At 36.2% G+C, this 20,727-nt stretch overlaps 2 protein-coding genes across 10 annotated transcripts; both read right to left on the minus strand.

The window, feature by feature from the left end:
* LOC130429778 (60 kDa lysophospholipase-like) lies at positions 1-4,494 on the minus strand. 5 transcript variants are annotated; one of them, XM_056758555.1, is made up of 8 exons: positions 4,435-4,494; positions 3,791-3,945; positions 1,958-2,087; positions 1,673-1,768; positions 1,389-1,549; positions 834-917; positions 523-685; positions 1-188 (listed from the first exon to the last, which is right to left on the minus strand). In XM_056758555.1, the coding sequence occupies exons 3-8, from the start codon at positions 2,078-2,080 to the stop codon at positions 171-173; spliced, it is 645 nt and encodes a 214-aa protein (XP_056614533.1). In that variant the 5' UTR covers positions 2,081-2,087; positions 3,791-3,945; positions 4,435-4,494; the 3' UTR covers positions 1-170. The 5 variants fall into 5 exon arrangements, with proteins under 5 accessions (XP_056614533.1, XP_056614532.1, XP_056614531.1 ...); XM_056758554.1 differs by having other exon boundaries at positions 4,299-4,437; XM_056758553.1 differs by lacking the exon at positions 4,435-4,494 and having other exon boundaries at positions 3,791-4,427.
* A 1,656-nt stretch (positions 4,495-6,150) lies between these two features.
* LOC130429773 (amine sulfotransferase-like) lies at positions 6,151-15,421 on the minus strand. 5 transcript variants are annotated; one of them, XR_008907685.1, is made up of 14 exons: positions 15,210-15,421; positions 14,544-14,746; positions 14,345-14,471; positions 14,099-14,193; positions 13,493-13,673; positions 12,718-12,860; positions 12,049-12,137; positions 11,821-11,912; positions 8,921-11,680; positions 8,330-8,463; positions 8,024-8,119; positions 7,765-7,913; positions 7,220-7,303; positions 6,151-6,826 (listed from the first exon to the last, which is right to left on the minus strand). XR_008907685.1 is itself a non-coding variant. In XM_056758533.1 (6 exons), the coding sequence occupies exons 2-6, from the start codon at positions 8,447-8,449 to the stop codon at positions 6,412-6,414; spliced, it is 864 nt and encodes a 287-aa protein (XP_056614511.1). In that variant the 5' UTR covers positions 8,450-8,463; positions 8,547-8,914; the 3' UTR covers positions 6,151-6,411. The 5 variants fall into 5 exon arrangements, 2 of the variants coding, with proteins under 2 accessions (XP_056614511.1, XP_056614510.1); XR_008907686.1 differs by having other exon boundaries at positions 8,953-11,680; positions 12,049-12,142; XR_008907684.1 differs by having other exon boundaries at positions 12,049-12,142.
* Between the last annotated feature and the right edge of the window lie 5,306 nt (positions 15,422-20,727).

Genomic DNA, 20,727 nt, shown 5'->3' on the forward strand with positions numbered 1-20,727 from the left:
TCAATGTTAGTTTATTAAAACACATTTATAACGCTGATAAAACACAAATCTTATTGACAAAAGAACACAAAAGAAAAAAGAACAGAACAGAACTATTTACATGTTTATATACAGTACAGGGCAGAGAGTCTGCAGAAGGGGAAAGATTAAAGCGAGACTCTTCTCCTCCTTTACACGGGCACAGAGGACTGCAAGAGAAAGGAAAAGTGTGAATGAGTTAAGAAAAGTTCACAACAAAATGAAACAAAATGCCTTTCATCATTTACACATCCTTAGAACTTTCTTGAACACAAGAAAATTGAACACAAACAGTTTAATATATATATATTTTTTGCACGAAGTAACATATACATAACAAACTGCCGAGGCTCTGCAGTAATTATCACATAAGAAAAGAATACAGTTGTAATTATCAGAGAAAAAAGATTGAACAGCTTCTTTATTTGTACTATAGAAAATAGCATGAAGATCATTTTAAATGTCCACTTCTAATATTGTTCAATAAGAAAGTTTTTTTTATACCAGTGGCGTGGTTCTGTAGTGCACTAGCTTGGTGATCATGGTTTTGTCCCCCAAATGAACAGCCGCCTCCATTGCTGTCCACCCATTGTAGTCAGTGGTGTCCATGTCCACCCCTGACAGAAACCAGGCATGAAGTAGCGCATGATCTCTCTTTCGTACTGTTCTGTAGAGGGACAGTTGAAACAAAACCATTTATGACTCATAGATATGTATGTGTTATAGAAAATGTGTGCAATTTGGGGAAAAATGCTTGTTGCTTATATACATATGTAAGTGAAAAAAATGAAAGAATTGACAAAATTACTGCTTACTGGATCATTTCAATGGCAATTCTCACTGGGTGTAGTTTCACAGTGAACCCTCTCAACCGCAGAAGCTTGATAACTCTAAAATGCCTACAAGACACAGCAGTCTATACCTGATAAATCCGGGAGCATGTCATAGAAGAACTATTTTTAGTAGTTTAACTTTTTATCTCCATGCACCTGTTCAGGTTGCCAGTCCATCACAGTTACATATAAGGTCAATTGAGCATCTCTATTTGAACATGGCAATAAATGAATGAATGGCTAGTGAATGTCAATTTAGCTATACAAAAAAACTTCTTGGGCTGGTTTCCCAGATAGGGGTTATTTTAAACCGGGACTATAGGCCTTAGGTAATTTAGGACATTAAGGTAGTTTTTAAAAACATGACTTGTGTGCTTTTTAAAACAAAACAACTCCACTGATGTATTTTAACATATGTCAGTGCAATTTTAGTTTAGACAGCTCTTACATTTTTTTTAAGTCTAGACTTAAACCCTGTCCGGGAAACCACCCCATTGAGTTCACAGCCTGTTTAAATTCCAAAAAGGCTTTTTTTACCTGTTCTTAATAGCCAAGTGGAATGGCCGTTGTCCAAAGCTGTTGGTGAATTCAGGTGAAGCCCCTTTTCCCAGCAGGAACATTGCCATGTCCAAGTTGCCCAATTCACTGGCTGTATGGAGAGGTGTATGTCCATTATAGTCTCCTGAATTGACATCCACCTTCAAACGATTGTCAGAAATGTAGAAGAAAAGGCAAAATTTTGCCAATTACACATTTCACTATTTGCTGTGTTGGTTCAGATATATTCTCACATGAAAAATTGTAACAATGAGTTAGATTACGTGTTCTAGGAGGACTAGAAGAGAGTTGAAATCATTGTTCTTCACAGCATTAGACGCAAACGAGGGAAGGGTTTTTTCAATCAATATATGCTTCCCCTGGGAAATAGATGTTTTAATCAAATTAACAGACGACCAAAGCATTGATATAACTCTCAAAAATGAATTCACAAACTAGACTTAAATGTGTAAGGCTGCGTCTAAAAACAATACAAATTGAATTGTATAGTGAATATATAAAAAATGTGAACGTAAAGCACATCTGACACGGCTCACAACTAAACATACCTGCTGGCTTCTGATATCAAGCCAGTTGAGTTGCATCACTTCCTCCAACATGTGCAGGGGTGGTCCATCACACAACACAACACTCTTATGGAGGTCTATCTTTAAAGCACCTGGTGTCTGCATTATAAAACTGTGAAGTGGACAGAAAAGAAGAATACACTCAACAAACAAAAACACAAATTTGAATGAAAGTAATATTCCCTTTAAATTCACTCTAAAAACGTTTCAAGCCCGAGTGATGATCGGGGGCCAGTTGTATAGCTAAAAAGTCTCAACAACTATTCTCACGGACTAGCAATTAGTTAGGACTAATCGGTCTTGTGTTTCATATTTCAATGAGACCAATTTGCATTTTTATGTAACTGACTTGAAGTTATGACCAGTCTTGAAGAAAAAAACAGACGACTAGTCAAGCAGATTATGCAACTGGCACCTGATCAGATGTCTATGTTCTGTAGCCTTCAACTTTTCTTCAGCCGAGACCTATGACGCCCCAGTGGATAACTGCAGTATTACACATTCACACATCTAAAAGGTTTACGGAACATTTTTGGCATTCGTTTTTAGGGATGGTTATAAAATGTTCATCTAATATGTGTAATGGGGTAAAAGATATAGGGACTACAAATGAGATGAACTACAAATCCCACAGGTCAGATTATTATAAAAGGAAGTCCAATTTTAGGGACTTCCTCTTTGAAGCACCATGTGGTGTGGGTACTTAAGGCTGTGTAAGAGCTGATGATAAAATCATTGATTAACAGAACTGAATTGGTGAGTGCCCCATCAGAAAATGTTGTTTGTTGCTTCAAAGAATAAAGCAGACCTATTTTAGAGCATCAATGGTAATTTTAGTCCAATCCTTTTTGCTATTGCGAGTTTGCTTGGTTTTAATATTTATATCTGCCTCTTGTTTTAGTGCCTGTTTGGATCAGCGTACTTTGGGTGCCTCAGAGATTTAAGCATGTAAATGCAGGTATTAATCCGTACTAAATTCGTGGATTAAGTTTAAACGTTTGATAGTTTAATTTGTTTTATACTTGATTGTAAATGCTTTTAATTATAGTAACTTTTTATATGGCAATTATACTTTGTGTTTCTTCTTTTGCAGAGAATGCATGATTGCCGTTTACTTTTACTTTTCTTGTTTTCTTTACCAGAAATTATGATGGCTTAATGGGTATCTTGGTATGATCCAAATGTTAAACCGGGTCCTTTATGGCAACGTGATTTGAGTTATTTTTGTATCTTTACTTTCTTACTTTGTTTGTTTGTTTTCTATCCATTGTGGACCCACGAACTGTGGGGTTCTCGCTTGTGTATGCCATGTGAATTACTCCGCCAAGGTGAAGGTATATAGGTGTTGTGATTTTGATTTTGGGTGATTACCGTTGTCTGGAATTTGAAGTGAACCTTTGCTTTCTCTTGTGATGTAGTGTGAGTGGGCACTTATTGGTGGAGTATTCTCTATGTGATATAACTGGTGGGCCCCATGCTCTGTAGGTGTTCAAAAGTGTCTTGTCGTTTTTGTTTAACTCAGTTTCTTTGCCCATTACATTTATCCTTGAGTTATTCTTATTATTGTTGAATAAATACATTTGTGCAGAGAAACAGACTGTGGTTTGTGCTTTGTTGAGTACTCCTAATCCCTAATTAGATGTTGGGGTTACATATGTATATATGTGACGGAACGGACCACACCTGCTCCAGGCGGGCTTCGAACCGAGTCGGTTCTGCACGGGAGTCACGCGAACTAGCGAGGAGGCTAACGACCGCAGCCTCTAGCGTCTGTCGCTAGAGAGTAGTTGAAGCAGATGAGTGAGGTTTACATACTTGCTCAGCACTTCACCGGCTTGACTCTGTTACATTCACCCCTCTAAACCTCACTCCAAATCCGGGTCACGGCACCAATGTGACGGTCTTCTTTTGCGTGGATGGAATCACACTGAGAGCAGGTGGATGGTCACTCAAGATCTCTTTATTGGAATCTGGGACAAACACGACCAAAAGCTGGTTAAAGGACAGCGCATCAACGTTGCATAAAGTCAACAGCGAGAGATGTGAAACTCTGCTGAATATACATAACATATAGTGGATAAAACATACATTAAAGAAATAAAATATAAAATCACTTTCTCTGTTCTCATCAAATCACATAAATGCAGAGAAATTATAAACTTAAGTAACCATCTTTTACATATTTTGTATAAGTGAGATATTAAGAGAGAAAACGCACATCTAAAATGGCGCAGTTACACAGGTCAGCACGTGCGAGCACATAGCACGTGCGTTAATGCTAATACTCAACTCTGAACGTGACAAATCTGAATATAACACATACCTGGGACAAACACGACCAAAAGCTGGTTAAAGGACAGCGCATTAACGTTGCATAAAGTCTTGAATGAAATAAACAGAGATAAATCAATCTAAACTCATTGTTTATAACGCAGCGCTTATTGATGCGACTTACCAACTGCCAGAGATGTGAAACTCTGCTGGTGTTGACGTAGCTCCGCCCTTAATATCACGCATGCTAATGCAGGTGACGCAACAGCCAACGTCGAGTTTTCCCAATTAATGCATGAATTTAACAACATTATTTAAACTCTGTTACATATATATATACAGTGTATATTGTAGTGATAAATTGTCCTGCATTTTTTTAAGTTCTTTCTTCAGTTTTGGATGAGAACATGTTGGTTTGGAGTCAGACCGTTTCATTTAATGAATGCAAAATCTCACAGTGAAATTAACAAATGTATAAGATATATTACATCTTTATCCAATCCTTGATCATTGAAGTATAGTAATATGTCCAATCCCGTCAGCTGTAAAGCAATGTTTAACTCTTCATAATAAACCGTTTCATATCAACCCAAAGCAATTTTGTGTGAATGCAATGGAAAAATAAAAAATAAATGGTTTCTTTTTCAATATGACAAGAACAACAATGGTAGTAAATATTCAGTTTTAAACTTTCCAGCACATGTTTAGCTGTTTATATCCTATGCATAATTTTAATGGACACTTCTTTTACTTTATTATCAATAAAAAACTATCCACTGTTCGCCAAGCTTTACGTCAATTCACGTCTCCAAACACTGAAGTCCAAAAGAAATGAGCATGACGAATTCTATGTGAGGGGACCTGCGGTGTATGTAGATAGAAATAGCTCATTCTAAGACAATAATAACATAAAGCTTCTGTCTGGTCTAGCACCTATGGGTTTTTTGTCTCTGTCCTCAGTTTGTGTCGGGCACATGGCTTTGTTGTGACAGCTCGCCATGTGTCTGGAGTCCGTGTTGAACCAGCCCCTCTTGTTACCTTGTTAATTCTTTCAGTACAGTTTCCATGTTTCACCTGGGGTTTCTGATTTTCAGCTCTTTTCTTTGGCTGTTCCTCGTTATCTCACTGTTTGAATTCCCTTATAAACCCGTGTTTCTCTTGTCCTGTGTCAGTCCGTTTTGGTTTAATCACCTTATGGTTGTCCGTGTTGTATCATGGCCTTCCATATTTATAGCAGTTTGTGTCGGGCACATGGCTTTGTTGTGACAGCTCGCCATGTGTCTGGAGTCCGTGTTGAACCAGCCCCTCTTGTTACCTTGTTAATTCTTTCAGTACAGTTTCCATGTTTCACCTGGGGTTTCTGATTTTCAGCTCTTTTCTTTGGCTGTTCCTCGTTATCTCACTGTTTGAATTCCCTTATAAACCCGTGTTTCTCTTGTCCTGTGTCAGTCCGTTTTGGTTTAATCACCTTATGGTTGTCCGTGTTGTATCATGGCCTTCCATATTTATAGCAATAAAAAGCCCTTTTCCACGTCTTGCATATTGCCTGGTTTTATTTTGATCATGAGAAGGATTCTTGTTGATCTATTAACTCCCATCTTATTAACAAGCATACGATAAAAAACCATTTCATGTCAATCAAGTTTAGTCAGAACTCAATATAAAAGGTGCTCTGTGAAAAATACCAAACACATCGTTTCCAAAGAATAGTTTGAGGGATTTTGAAATAAGGGATGATGACATGTCTTTGTTGATTTTTCATTACCTTGCTGATGTCTGGTAAGTTTATAACTTACAAAGTCTTTTTTTACAAGCATAATGACTCCTGCTGTAGTCGACAGTAAGCAATAAAACTATGAAGTATAAAACGATGATGAGAATGCAAGACAAAATGATATTGCATGTTAGTTTATAAAGTTTATTCAAACACATTTATAACGCAGATAAAACACCAATCTTATTGACAAAAGAACACAAAAAGAAAAAGAACAGAACTATTTACAAGTTTATCTACAGTACAGGGCAGAGAGTCTGCAGAAGGGGAAAGATTAAAGCGAGACTCTTCTCCTCCTGTACACGGGCACAGACGACTGCAAGAGAAAGGAAAAGTGTGCATGAGTTAAGAAAAAGTTCACAACAAAATGAAACAAAATGTCTTTCCTCATTTACACATCCTTAGAACTTTCTTTCTTTAATTGAACACAAACAGTTTTAAAATATAAATATTTTGCACAAAGTAACATATACATAACAAACTGCCGAGGCTCTGCAGTAATTATCACATAAGAAAAGAATACAGTTGTAATTATCAGAGAAAAAAGATTGAACAGCTTTTTTATTTGTACTATAGAAAATAGCATGAAGATCATTTTATAATGTCCACTTCTAATATTGTTCAATAAGAAAGTTTTTATACCAGTGGCGTGCTTCTGTAAGTGCACTAGCTTGGTTATCATGGTGTTTTCCCCCAAGCGAACAGCCTCCTTCATTGCTGTCCACCCATTGTAGTCAGAGGTGTCCATGTCCACCCCTGAGAGAAACCAGGCATGCAGTAGCGCATGATCTCTCTTTCGTACTGTTCTGTAGAGGGACAGTTGAAACAAAACCATTTGTGGCATAAAGATATGTTAAATAATATATTTTAGAAAATGTGTGTAATTTAAGAAAAAATGCTTCTTGTTTCCCATATACAGTTATATGTGGATCGAAAAAGTCTACACACTTTTGTTAAAATTGCTGTTTTTTTTGTCATGTAAAAAAGGAAATCAAGAAGAATCATGTCGGAACATGTTCCACCTTAACTGTAAAATTGCAACCTATATATTTAAGTGAATAACAAAAAGAATCATTTAAATGAAAATAATTTTTTTTTCAATAACCAGGTTTTAACCTTGCAATCTGATCAAGGGTGTGTAGACTTTTTAGATCCACTCTATTAGTAAAAATGAAAGAATTGACTAAATTAGTGCTTACTGGATCAATTCCACGCCAATTCTCACTGGGTGTAGTTTAACAGTGAACCCTTTCCACCTCAGGAGCTCGATAACTAGAAAATTCCTACAAGACACAGCAGTCTATATGCTAAAAATATGGGAGCAGTTCATACTAGAAGAACTATTTGAGCAATTTAAAGATTTATTTCCATACACACTTTCAGGTTGCCAGTCCATCACAGTTACATGTATGGGCAACTGAGCATCTCTAATTCAACATGTCAAATTGTGATAAACCACCTTTGAAAACTGTTTTTGAAATTGACAATGAACAGTTGAATAGTTTTTGTTCATGAAGAGATGGAAACACCCCCATTCAATAGGTCTGGTGTTACGCCTGATGCTTGTCAAGAAACTGAACTATTAATTTGGCCTGAAACTATGGGATTCTTCCAAGGTAAGATTGGGCAACATAAATGAATGAATGGCTCTTTAGTAGTTGAATATCAATGCAGCTAAACAAACAAATCATTGGAGCTCATTGAGTTCACAGTCTGATTAAATTACATAAATGCTTGAGATTACCTGTTCTTAATGGCCAAGTGTAATGGGCAATGTTTAGAGCGGTTCACTGCACCATTGTCCAGTAGGAACATAACCATTTCTCCATTTCCCAACAGACAGGCTGTATGGAGAGGTGTATATCCCATATAGTCTTCAGAATTGACATCCACCTTCAAGTGATTATCAAAAATGAAAAAGATTTTCCAATTATGAATTTCACTGTTTGCTGTGTTGGTTACAGCATATTTTTACATAAACATTGTAACAGTTAGTTGATTACATGTTCTAGGAGGACTTGAAGATCGATGAAATGATTGTTCTCCACAGCACGAGAGGCAAGGGAACTAAGAGTTCTTGCCATCAATTCTGACTTCTCCTAAGAAATATTTGAAAAAGATTTAATAAAAAAATAACCGACCACAGTGCTGATCTAACTCTCAAAAATGTATTTGTAAGCTGAAATTAAAATGTGAAAATCTGCGTCTAAAAAACTACAAATTTAATTGTAAAGTGTAGGGCAGACTATATAAAAAATGTGCATGTACAGCACTGACAGAGCTCACAATTACTGTACAACTAAACATACCGGCTGGATTCTTTCATGAAGCCAGTTGAGTTTCATCACTTCTTCCAGAATATTCAGGAACTTCTCGTTGTGGATCACCAATCTACTGAGGTCTATCTCCAAATAATCTGGTGTCTGCATGATAAATCTGTGACCTGCACACAAAAGGAGCATACACTCAACAAACCAAAAGAAATGTGAATAAAAGATGTCTTCCCTTAAAATTTACTCCATAAACCTTTCAAGCCCAGATCAGATTTCCCCTTTTCTTCAGCCGAGACCTATGACGCCCCCCAGTGGATAACTGCGATATTACACATTCACACGTCTAACAGTTCACGGAACATTTTTTACATACGTTTTTAGGGATGGTTATAAAATGTTCATCTAATATGTATATATATATATACAGTGTATATTGTAGTGATAAATTGTCCTGCATTTTTTAAAGTTCTTTCTTCAGTTTTGGATGAATACAGCCCCTCGTACTGCACGACCAATTTACCGTCGTAATGCAGCCAGAATCGTGATCGTACACGGAAAGCTTCAAGGCGGTTTACGATCTGTGTGAGGTAAACTATTACATACCAAAAGCTACCAGATGAAACAAACCTTAAAAGTTGTGTCTGGAAATATCTGCTAACCTGCTTCAAATTGAACAAGAACAGAAGCTGATGAATGTTTACAGTTCGTGCGGTTGTTGCCTGGGTAACCTGCCTCTCAACGTATCCGCCTTTTCTTCACAACAAGATATCGCGATAACAGCGGCTTCTTCTTTTAGAGATTTATGGTGGTTTGCAAACAGATATTTGGTGCATTCCCTTCACATACTGGGCTGGAGTGTGGAATGGTGATGGATAGCTAAACGGAGAGTATAAGATTGCTTCATCTTGTTAAAAACACATCTTTATGACGCGATTGGCAAAGAGATCGCAAATATTGTTATTGGAGGTGAACATATTATAGATAGAAAATGTAACAATTTTCCTATTAGAAAGTGTCTCATCCAAAATGTTTGTTTCTGTCCAAATGCACTTGTGAAACGGAAGCCCATTTTTTCACATCTCTTTTATTGAGAAAATATGGTGAGAATGTAATAGTTTCGTATTGCCCAATAAGGTAAAGGAAATAAATTTTAAGACATTGCACAGATATTATCCATGTAATGCTTTCATTAATAAGTTTAATAAGGACGTCTGACCATTAAGTTAATTTTAAACTTAAACCAGAAACACTTACACATTTCTTCTGCAGCGGTAGTTTTCACAAGATTTTTGAAAGTGTTTATGCTGATTTTTGATTTCATAAGTTCATTGTCAAAGATAATCCTATGATTATTGTCTTGGACTTTAACACTGGCTCTTCTCGACAAAACACTGAAATAAATTATACTTCTTGTGAAATTTCACCTGTATAAAGCTAAGAAAATATCTATGACACCCCCTTTTAGCTTTTTATTTTTACTTACATTTCAAGCTTTGAGTCACTTGGCACAAACACTTAATACAAGAAAGGTTTTAGAAATATCTGCTCTAATAATAGAAATACATGATAGATTGTGTTCTTGTATTATCTGGAAAATGTCCAATGTATACTGTGTCTAACAACATTGTTTGATTTTTTTTCTTTTGATTATGTATATTGATGTAGGAGGATGTGTTATTGACATAAAGCCAGTTGACTTTCAGCACTTTGTCCAGCCTTTCCAGGAACTCCTTTTCACGGACCACAATTCTACTGAGGTTTATCTTCACAGTGTAAATCATCTAATGTTAGTGACTGCATTATAAAAACTGTGACGTGGACAGAAAACAAGCATACACTCAAGAAACAAACAACACATTGTGAATTAAAGATGTCTTCCCTTGACATTCATTGCATAAACTTTTCAAGCCCGGATGATCAGATCAGATTTTATGTACGTTTTTTGGAATGGTTTTAACACTTACATCTTCAAATATATATTGTTGTCATATAATGTCCTGCGTTGTCACAAACATTTCTCTTTTTGTCATTTTCAGTAGTTTTGGATGAATACAGCACACAACCAATTGTCCATCGTAATGTAACCTGCATTGTGAACAGAAAGCTCACGTTCTGTGTGACGTAAACTATAGCTTGGCTGTAAAAACAAATATCTTAACCTAACTTACCTCATGAAATATACCTTTAATCCAGTTCAGAAACATGTCTTATAAACATGATGCAAACTGTTGTCGTGTCAGAAATTACTGCTAAACAGCTGCGAATTTAGGAAGAACAGAAGCCAATGAATGTATTTTTGATGTCGTTGTTGCTTTTATTAATGCCATATCGTGAATACAAAGAGAAACATTCACATTATATAAGCCGGAGTCTGATTACTTGGAGCAAAAAAGAGAGAGAAAAATAAAATAAATAATAAAAGTATAGGGTTAATCAACAATAGCATATTTGTTCGTAATTTTAAAAGCTCTGATTGCTTTTAGTTGTACAATTTTGTGAAATATTAAAATAAACAATCATTTCATTTCAGGAATGTTAAAATTTCCCTGTAAAATTAACGATTGTTTAAGATATATTTCATCTTTATCCAAACCTTGATCATTAAAGTACAGCAATATGTCAAATCCCGTCAGCTGTAAAGCAATGTTTAACTCTTCATAAAAAAACGTTCCACATTAACCCAAAACATTTTGTGTGAATGCCATGGAAAACTATATGGTTTCTTATTCAATATGAAAAAAACAACAAGAGTAGTGAATATTCAGTTTAAAACTTTCCAGCACATGTTTAGCTGTATATATCCAATGCACTATTTTAATGGACACTTCTTTTACTTTATTATCAATAAAAAAGTATCCACTGTTCGCCAAGCTTTACGTCAATTCACGTCTCCAAACACTGAAGTCCAAAAGAAATGAGCATGACGAATTCCATGTGAGGGGACAGTAGTGTATGTAGATAGAAAAAGCTCATTCTAAGACGATAAAAACATAACGCTTCATTATGTAAGGTCTTTACAAACCTCTTAAGACATACTGTTGTTGATTTGTCATTACCTTGCTGATGTCTGGTAAGTTTATAACATACAAAGTCTTTTTTTTTAAGTGCAAAATGACTCCTGCTGTAGTCAACAGTAAGCAATAAAACTATGAAGTATAAAACAATGATGAGAATGATATCGCACAATGATATCGCATGTTAGTTTATAAAGTTTATTCAAACACATATATAAAGGTAACAAAAAAAATATATTTTTTAGTATATGAAAAAAGAACAGAAAAAAGAACAGAACTATTTACATGTTTATCTACAGTACAGGGCAGAGAGTCTGCAGAAGGGAAAAGATCACAGCGAGACTCTTCTCCTCCTTTACACAGGCACAGAGGACTGCAAGAGAGAGAAAAAGTGTGTATGAGATAAGAAAAAGTCTTTTATCATTATAATCCTCATAACTTTCTTTCTTAAAATGAACACAAACAATTATATACACATTGAATTTTACTCAGAATCCGCTCACACATTCTCACCTTGATCATCTCTTTGTAAGTCAGGAACAAGATGTATTTGTCTTTGTATGAGATACATCCTATGATGTGGTGGAACCAACATCCATCAAGCACTAAGAACCAAACAGAACATTTATTCAACCCCAAGGACACAAAAATGCATTAAATAGCAAGCATGACATCAAGACAGCTCGATTGGTTAAAACTAAATATATCAAATTGTTTGTGTAAAATTTATCTCATGCACACTTTTCCTTTCTCTTGCAGTCGTCTGTGCCCGTGTAAACAGGAGGAGAAGAGTCTCGCTGTAATCTTTCCCCTTCTGCAGACTCTCTGCCCTGTACTGTATATAAATATGAAAATAGTTCAGTTCTTTTTTGTGTTCTTTTAAGTTTTGTATTTTATCAGCTTTATATATATGTTTGAATAAACTTCATAAACTTACATGCAATATCATTTTCAATTCATCATCAATTCATCATTTTTATACTTCATAGTTTTATTGCTTGTTATCAATTAACGTAGGCTTGTTATCAATTAGAGCAAGAGTCATTGTGTTTTTTTTTAATTTCTTCTAAAGACAAAGACATCTTCATCTCTTATTTCGAAATCACTCAAACGGTCAATATATTCTTTGGAAATGATGTGAGTGTCTTTCGCATGTAACACCATTCCTTGTGAAAAATTTCTCACCGAGCACCTTACATTCTTCTTGATTCATTTTTGAATTCTGACTAAACTAGATTGATGCCGAATCATTGAGATAAAATGAATTTATATCGTCTGCTTGTTTATGTCTTAACTATGGATTTAATATATCAACATTAATCCTTCTCATATGAGGTCATTATTATATACAGATTTATATTTTTTATTACTTAATATGCATTCATACAGAGTATGCAGAGAAAAGCTCACAATGCATTATTATTCATTATTGTGTAACTCCTTGATGTCCCAGATGAAATTAAGTGGAAGGCCCTCCAATTTTCCCTTGCAGACGCGGTCAAATCCTTCATTCTGAGATACAGTCAATGTGTTCTTCCAATCTCCAACTATTCCTGTAACACAGTATGTTAAGAAGGTTACGTTAACACAACATTACACATTTACACTTACTACAATAACATTTAAAGACAAACTTGTTAATACACAAACTACTTTTGTTATTTCTTCATTTATTCCTTTAACTGAAAACACCTGCATCTTTGTAGCATTTATGTCTTGTGCATTTAAAAGGACAAGCTATGTCATTTAAAGGTCGTTTGTAGTTTGTGGAGGATCTATTGACCGGAATGCAATATAATATATATAACTATGTATTAAGAGGTTTATAAAGACCTTACATAATAAAGCGTTATGTTTTTATTGTCTTAGAATGAGCTTTTTCTATCTCCACACACCGCAGGTCCCCTCACATGGAATATGTCATGTTGTTTCTACAGTAGCCCTATACGGACAGACTGCTACAGAGCTCCATAAATAGGCTATGTCGTCTTATTCGGCAAAGAAGCAAAAACGTCACAGCCATCTTAGCCCTGTGAGAAAGGGAGGTGGGAGGAGTGGAGTGAGTCGCTGGTTGCAATTTGCAACCTCACCCCTAGATGCCGCTATTTCAAACACTGGACCTTTAAATATTTAACTTGCAATGGACGAAAATTCTTTACAAAATGATTAAATGCTTTTGTCTGACCTTTGCGCACAAATAGTCCTTTTGGACGGTCTGTGACCTCCTCAGGAAAGAATTCATAGTTGGCTTTGGGGTCTTTCTTCATGTTGCTGAAAGTGGCCTTTTCCAAAACTTTATCAATCGCTGCGTCTGACAGATTCTTCCCCACAAACTCACAGATTTTCACAACGACGGATCTGAGGTCCTGTCAAAATTCAATGGATGTAAATGTGTTGTCTTAAATAGACAGTTCACCCAAAATTGAATATTCTGTCTTTATTTACTCACACTTTACTTGTTTCAAATCTGTTTTGAATGTCTTTGTTCTGTTGAACGCAAAATAAAAAAAATTGAGGAATGTAGGAAAGTAAACAGCCCTGGGGCACTTTTGAGTACCATTGTCATTTTTCTTCTATGGTCAATGGTGGCCAACAACTGTTTGTTTACAAGCATTCTAGCAAATATATTTCCTTGTGTTTATAAGATTAAAGAAATGTAGACAGACTTTAAACAACTCTAAGGTGAGTAATTGATGACAGAATTTACATTTTTGGGTGAACTGTTCCACTAAAGCTATTGATTTTAAGTATATACTGTATAGCAAAAGTGCAACATAGAAACATTTCTCACCTTGATCATCTCTTCGTAAGTCAGGATCAGAATGTTGTATTTGTCTTTATTTGAGATCCATCCTTTGATGTGATCAAACCAACATCCACCGACCGCTACAAACCAAACAGAACATAATTTATACTGCTTGTGTTTTAGTTTGCGTATGCTTTCACCCCATAGTATACATTTATTTGCCCAGATTTGTGTTGAAATGACATTTTACATATGAAATTAGAGGTTATTGGTTTAGTAATGTTCTCTCACTCCATCCAGTGAAAAACTTTTCCAGCATCTCGTCTAAGTTCTTGGAAGAATCCAGGGTCTTCATGTTTTTGGAAAAATGAAAATAGGACACCATGACATCCTTTGGGTTTCTCATAACGTAGATGATCTTAAATGAAGAAAAGGAAGTAAATCATGAAAGACATTTCATTGGTGAATTATATCTGTAACGCATACACACTTTTCCTTTGTGTTGCAGTCCATTAGGCACCAAGTGCTCTTGTAAATGGGAGGAGAAGAGTCTCGGGGATGGACGTGCGTTGTAATCTTTCCCCTTTTGGAGAAGCTCCAACCAGGGCATCTGCTCGTACGTGGTTTCGCCTTCTTTTCCCGACAAATCATTCTCATACAATAAAGTCATGATTCTCTGGCTCCATATTGTTCCTGAAAGAGAGTAATACAGGCAAGCATAACATACATTTGGGACAGAACTACTCTTTAAAGAAATTATGGATCACATAGAAATTAAAATATAGTCGTCATTAAATTGGAATGCAAGAATGTTTTATTAGGACTAAAGTTGAACATTTTTAAAAGTTTGCAAAAGAGATTTGCGAGTGGGACTAAAGCAAGTTTAAAATGACTGTTTTTGTGGAAAAAGGAAAGTGTGAGATTTGGATGGACTGATCCTTCTAAACACACTTATTGTCTGAAATTTTATCGATTCAGTCAAATTAGATTTTTGCTAGAAGTAAAATGAAACAGAACATTTAGAGATTGCTACATCAAACAACATCTTAAAGCCATTTTTCTTTTGCCTGCTTTGTCTTGCGTTCTTTGTTTTATTTTGTAAGGACAACTACTAAGAATCACTTTTGCTTGTGAAACAAGTAAATGATAGACTTACCAGATTTCGGGAAGGTAATGAGAAAGACGTCCTCATCCCTTATTTCAAAATCCCTCAAACTGTCCACATATTCTACTGTATTGATATGAATGCCCTTCAAAGGTAAAACCATTTTTTTGTATGTGAAGAGTTTATCACCAAGCACCTTGTATTCTTCTTGTGCCATTTCTGTGAGTACTGACTAAACCAGTTCAATGCCGACTCATGAAGGAAAATAGAGTTACCATTACCTATTATCTACTGGCTAAACTTCGGACTTCGTAGAGTTAAAAATTAACAAGAATTTATTTGAGATTTCCTAAGACCATTGTTATATATTTGGCCTATTCTTGTACCTAATCTTTTGACTTCTAAGTAAAGCCTACATGGCCTGTACTTGTGTCTATTTTTTTGCTTGAGTAGCCTATTAAATACATTTTTCTCAAAGTTAGTAGTGCTCTTCTTATTATTCAGTTGTGTTTCTGGACAAAACTTTGGTGCATAACTTGTCTCGCCTTTGCAACATCATGGCAACCACCTAAAAACACTTAAGCAAATGAGTGCCAAGTTTTGCCGCAGCAACTTAAGTTTATTTACTTCAGAGTTTTACATACTTCATAATCTTCTCATGTCTTATAATTAATTTACATCTAGTTTACACAGTAACAAGTATGACTTGGTTTGAAATAAAATAAATACAAATGTGTGCAACTTTAATGGTTTCTTAACTGCATTGGAAATTTTTCTTTCTTTAGTTTAACTAAGCAATGACAACTCTGAATTATAGAATGCGATTAAAATCAACATGCTAATTTATTAAATGTACTTACAAGTGTAAGTTCCTTGTGTATATTGGTGCACGTGCGCAGTTACACAGTTCAGCTTGTAGGTAGAGTCCATCTGAACATTACCGAAGGGAATGAAAGTGAAGAAGAATGGTGAGGTATGTTGATGCTTTTCTAGCATATTGTTATTGCTGAATTGCTTTATTTCATTGTTCAATGACATAACAGTCATGTTTAGTGAGTTCTAAGTTAACATTTCGTGTGAGTTCTCTATTTTAATTTCTCCACGTGTTGAATTCCGTTTAGCAAACAAGCAACTATTTATTGTTTAGATTATTTGTAAAAGATTTTATGTTGTTATGAGTATAATATAGACTAGTATGGAGATTAACACATGAATTCCTGAACTAGTGATATGTAATGGTAATGTAAATTTTGTCTGTTGAAAACGTGTGATTTATAGATAGCTTTTAGTATTACTCCATACTTTATGGATTATATAGACTCCTTTTCTCTTTCATTTGCAGAAGTTGGGTTCTGAAACAAGTGGAAGGATAGATGGTAAGTATTGTGTGTTGCATACTGGCTTATAACATAAAATCTACCAGACCCTCTCAAAGTTGTGTCAGTTTGTTTAATTCAAGTAATGGATGTATCGAACATAAAAAAGCACTCCTGGTCTGTTTATCAGTTCTTTAAAAAGTGCAGCTCGGACAATCAGATTCTAAGTTAGGACACAATTTTATTTATTCTGAAATGTAATGTCTATCAAATGCTTAAAGACTCACAAACGCTGCTTTGTGAATTCTTCTTTATATGAAAGCTCTACATTCTGTATGATTTTGAGTCATCTGTACATGTACACTACGGTTAGAGGTATGTTACAAGTATTTCAAGGGTAAAATAATATCTAAATAGTAGTTTACAAACAATACACCTTGAAGTGTACTTGGAAGTGTACTACAAGTATAGATAGTTACCTATCAGTATATACGCAAGGTTACCTAAAGAAAGCTTACAAGCATACTTAAAATAAATGACTTCCAGTATACTTCTTTTCGATGACCATTTTATTTAAATTGTAAAATTTCCCTTTTCCTCATTTCTTCTATCGTATTCCTTTCTTGTTCATTCTTACTGCACTCAAGAATCACGTGTTATTGTTTTCTAACATAATCCGTTTGGATGTATCCCTATTGTTTGTACTATTTAAATTGGCTCTATTATGTATTTACTTTACGTTACTTAAGCTTTAAATAGATCTACCTCGTTTTTCAATATTCCACTTTACTTTCCATTCTTCTGTTGCTTTATTTCAAATTCAAATCTTAATTTCTGATATACTTAATTGAACGTGAATATTGTTTCTCTTGTATCTTGTTTTGCTATTTTATCCCCACCTCATTTTCCTTTACTCCCATGTGTGCTGGAACCTGGTGAGGTGTGGAGAGCTGGTAGCGGGAAACAACAGTTAAGAAGTCTGTGGAATGGGAGGGGGCCGGCCAAGGGGGGATGAGCTGTCGGCCGGTGATGCGGCCGGGACCGATTTCGAGAGACCGATATGGCTGCATGGTTGCGAATTGCAACCACTCACTCTAACCCTCCCCCTACCTTTCGAAACACTACAACGGCTGACAGAAGAGGGGACCTGTGGTGTATGTAGATAAAAAAAGCTCATTCTAAGATAACAAAAACATAACGCTGCATTGTGAAAACTCTTTATAAACCTCTGAAGACATAGTTCTGTAAAAAAAAAACATTGCCACTATAAGTCTATAAGAAATCTTTTGCACATGCAGGGCTGAACTTAGCTATTATTCTGGTTTACCCATTAATTTCCCAAAGTTGGGTGATTTGCGAGAAATGCTGGGAGAAAGTTAACATCTCTGAGTTACTTAAAAGGTTTCCGAGTAGTCTATGTAGTGGTAAGAATAACATTATTGGGGCGCTGTTGAGGTGTTGAATGGAGTAGACGCGTTTTTAACAGCTCTTCACTGATCAAAAAATTTATACAATTAAAAACCTTGAAGTCGACTGAGACTGAACATTTATTTTGAGTAACCTCCTTTCGTAATGCTGACAAGACACAAGAAGGCAGAAAAGGCGGATATGGAAGATGAAAGTGTAATGAAGAACTCAGAGGAGCAGTCAGCTAATGCTAACCTAATTAGCGTGAAGGCTACGGCGCCGACAAATCTGGACATCATGGAGGCTATAGCGAACTTGAGTGGCTCTTTTCATAAAAAACTCGAGGCCATTTCAACAACTTTGTTAGAGGTAAACGTTTCTCTCGCCAGCATATCAAACAGGGTGTCCCAGACGGAAGAGGCAACAAAAGCGCAAGAAATTCGCATCGAGTCGCTGGAGAGTCTGTGCGCACGACTGGAGAATGACTGTGAACGGCTCAGGGAAAAGACCAGCGATTTAGAATCACGATCTCGACGGCAAAATATTCGGATTGTCGGCATTAAAGAAGGAGTGGAAAATGGTAGACCTACAGAGTTCGTGACGAAACTTCTGACACGGGTACTGGGTGAGGAGAACCCGGATAATCTAGTCAAAATCGATAGGGCGCACAGGTCACCACAGCCTCCAAGAGAAGGCCGTTCACGGGCGTTTATTGTCAGACTCCATCACTATCAAGTGAAAGAAAACATCTTGCGCTTGGCGAGGTCGAAACCCTTGGAATATGAGGGTCGTAAAATTCACGTGTTCCCGGATCTAGCAGCGGATGTCTTAAAACAGAGACAAAAGTTTGACAACATACGGAAGAAATGCAGGGAGCACGAAGTGAGATGTGGCTTTCGTTTTCCATCAAAGTTTATGGTGACTGTAAGTGGCAAGGAAACAAGGGTCTTTGAATCACCGGAATTGGCAGAGGTTTACCTTAGAGGCGCTGTGGAAAACTGGTGAAATTGAGGAGTTGCTGCTTTGACACTGTGGACAATAAGCGTTAACAAAAAAAAATTATATTTGAGTTAGTGGTAGACTACAGGGTTTCTATAGTGATGTCAGTAGATCAATGGGGAGCTGTCTAGTAGACAGTATGCCAGATTGCATCGAGGGTGAGTTGACAGATGCAAATGTTAATAGTATGGGGGAGGGCATCTATGTTTGTACAACGGGATGCTACAAAGTGGGAGGGGGAGGGGCTACTAATGCAAAAGGGTTTTGTTCTTAATTAACAAAGTTCGAGTTCATGGGTGTAGGAGTGCATTTGAGTTAAAGGTGAAAGGTTTAAATACAGTCTGTGTTTAAAAATGTCACGTAAAACACACCTTACATTAAAAAATGAGTAACAGTACAAATAGTAAGGGTGACGGCCAATTGAAACTTTTAAATTGGAATGTAAGGGGACTAAATAATCCAGTGAAAAGAGGAAAAAAGTGTACTCGCATCCCAAGAAACTGCAAGCGGATATTGTGTTTCTTCAAGAAACGCATATTAAGTCTACCGCAAAATTTAGTATTAAGGCTCCGTGGATGTCACACGTGTACCAATCGAATTTCTCTACCAAGGCAAGGGGTGTGGCGATTTTGATTAAAAAAACAATTCCTTTTATACATAAGCAAACAATTACAGATATAAATGGCAGATACCTGATTGTATGTGGGGAGATAAACTCCTTACCTCTCACCTTGGTGAATATATATGGCCCTAATTATGACGATCCTCCTTTTTTTCAGAAAGTCTTCAAAATCATACCAGATTTTTTGCATTCACAAGTCATTATGGCCGGTGATTATAATTGCGTGCTAAATGCTAAATCAGATACTCGTCCCCCTCGGACCACAATGAGTAAATCCTCAAGTATAATAAATAACTACACGAAAAAGCTCAATTTAATAGACAGCTGGAGGGCTATGCATCCTGCAGATCAGGATTTTTCATTTTATTCGTCTGTTCACAAAACATATTCAAGGATTGATTTTTTCCTTATAGACTCTAGGTTATTGCAATATGCAGTTTCGACACAATATCACACCAAGTTAATATCAGACCATGCCCCAGTGTCTCTTCATTTAAAAATAAAAGAGTGCAGGGGAACCTACACCTGGAAGTTCGACAACACACTGTTAAACGACGACAAATTTTGTGAATATTTATCAAGTAAATTAATACATTTCTTAGGAAATAATGATAAAGGGGATGTATCTGATTCGGTTTTATGGGAGACAATTAAAGTAGTAATTAGGGGCGATATCATAGCGTACCAGTCCAAAAAGAACAGGCAAGAAAGAGTTAAACTGACTGAAATCGAGGAGCGAATAGACGAACTGGAAAGGGACTATAGATCAACAAGTAGCGAAGCCACTCTCAAAAAAATAATAGTCCTACGAAGCGAGTATAATTCAATACTTTCAAAAAACATATTTCAGAAACTTTCTCGCATGAAACAAAGAATATTCGAAATAGGTGAAAAACCCCAAAAACTGCTTGCCCGCCAGCTGAAACAGGATCAGGCAACACGAGCAATACATGAAATTCGAACGACTAACGGAAACATCGTTGTTGATCCCAAGAAGATCAACCATTGCTTTGCAGGATATTACAAAGATGGCTATAAATCAAGGTGTGAGGCAGACCAACTAGCCATAGACGAGTTCTTTTCCCAGTTGAACCTTCCTAGCATTAGCGCTGAAGCGAAGCAAGTTCTGGATAAAGAGGTTACACTCGAAGAATTACATGAAGTAATATCGCAATTACCTAACAACAAAGCTCCTGATCCTGATGGCTTTAGTGCTGAGTTCTAC

The sequence above is a fragment of the Triplophysa dalaica genome, chromosome 10, assembly GCF_015846415.1.
Source record: "Triplophysa dalaica isolate WHDGS20190420 chromosome 10, ASM1584641v1, whole genome shotgun sequence".
NCBI lineage: Eukaryota > Metazoa > Chordata > Actinopteri > Cypriniformes > Nemacheilidae > Triplophysa > Triplophysa dalaica.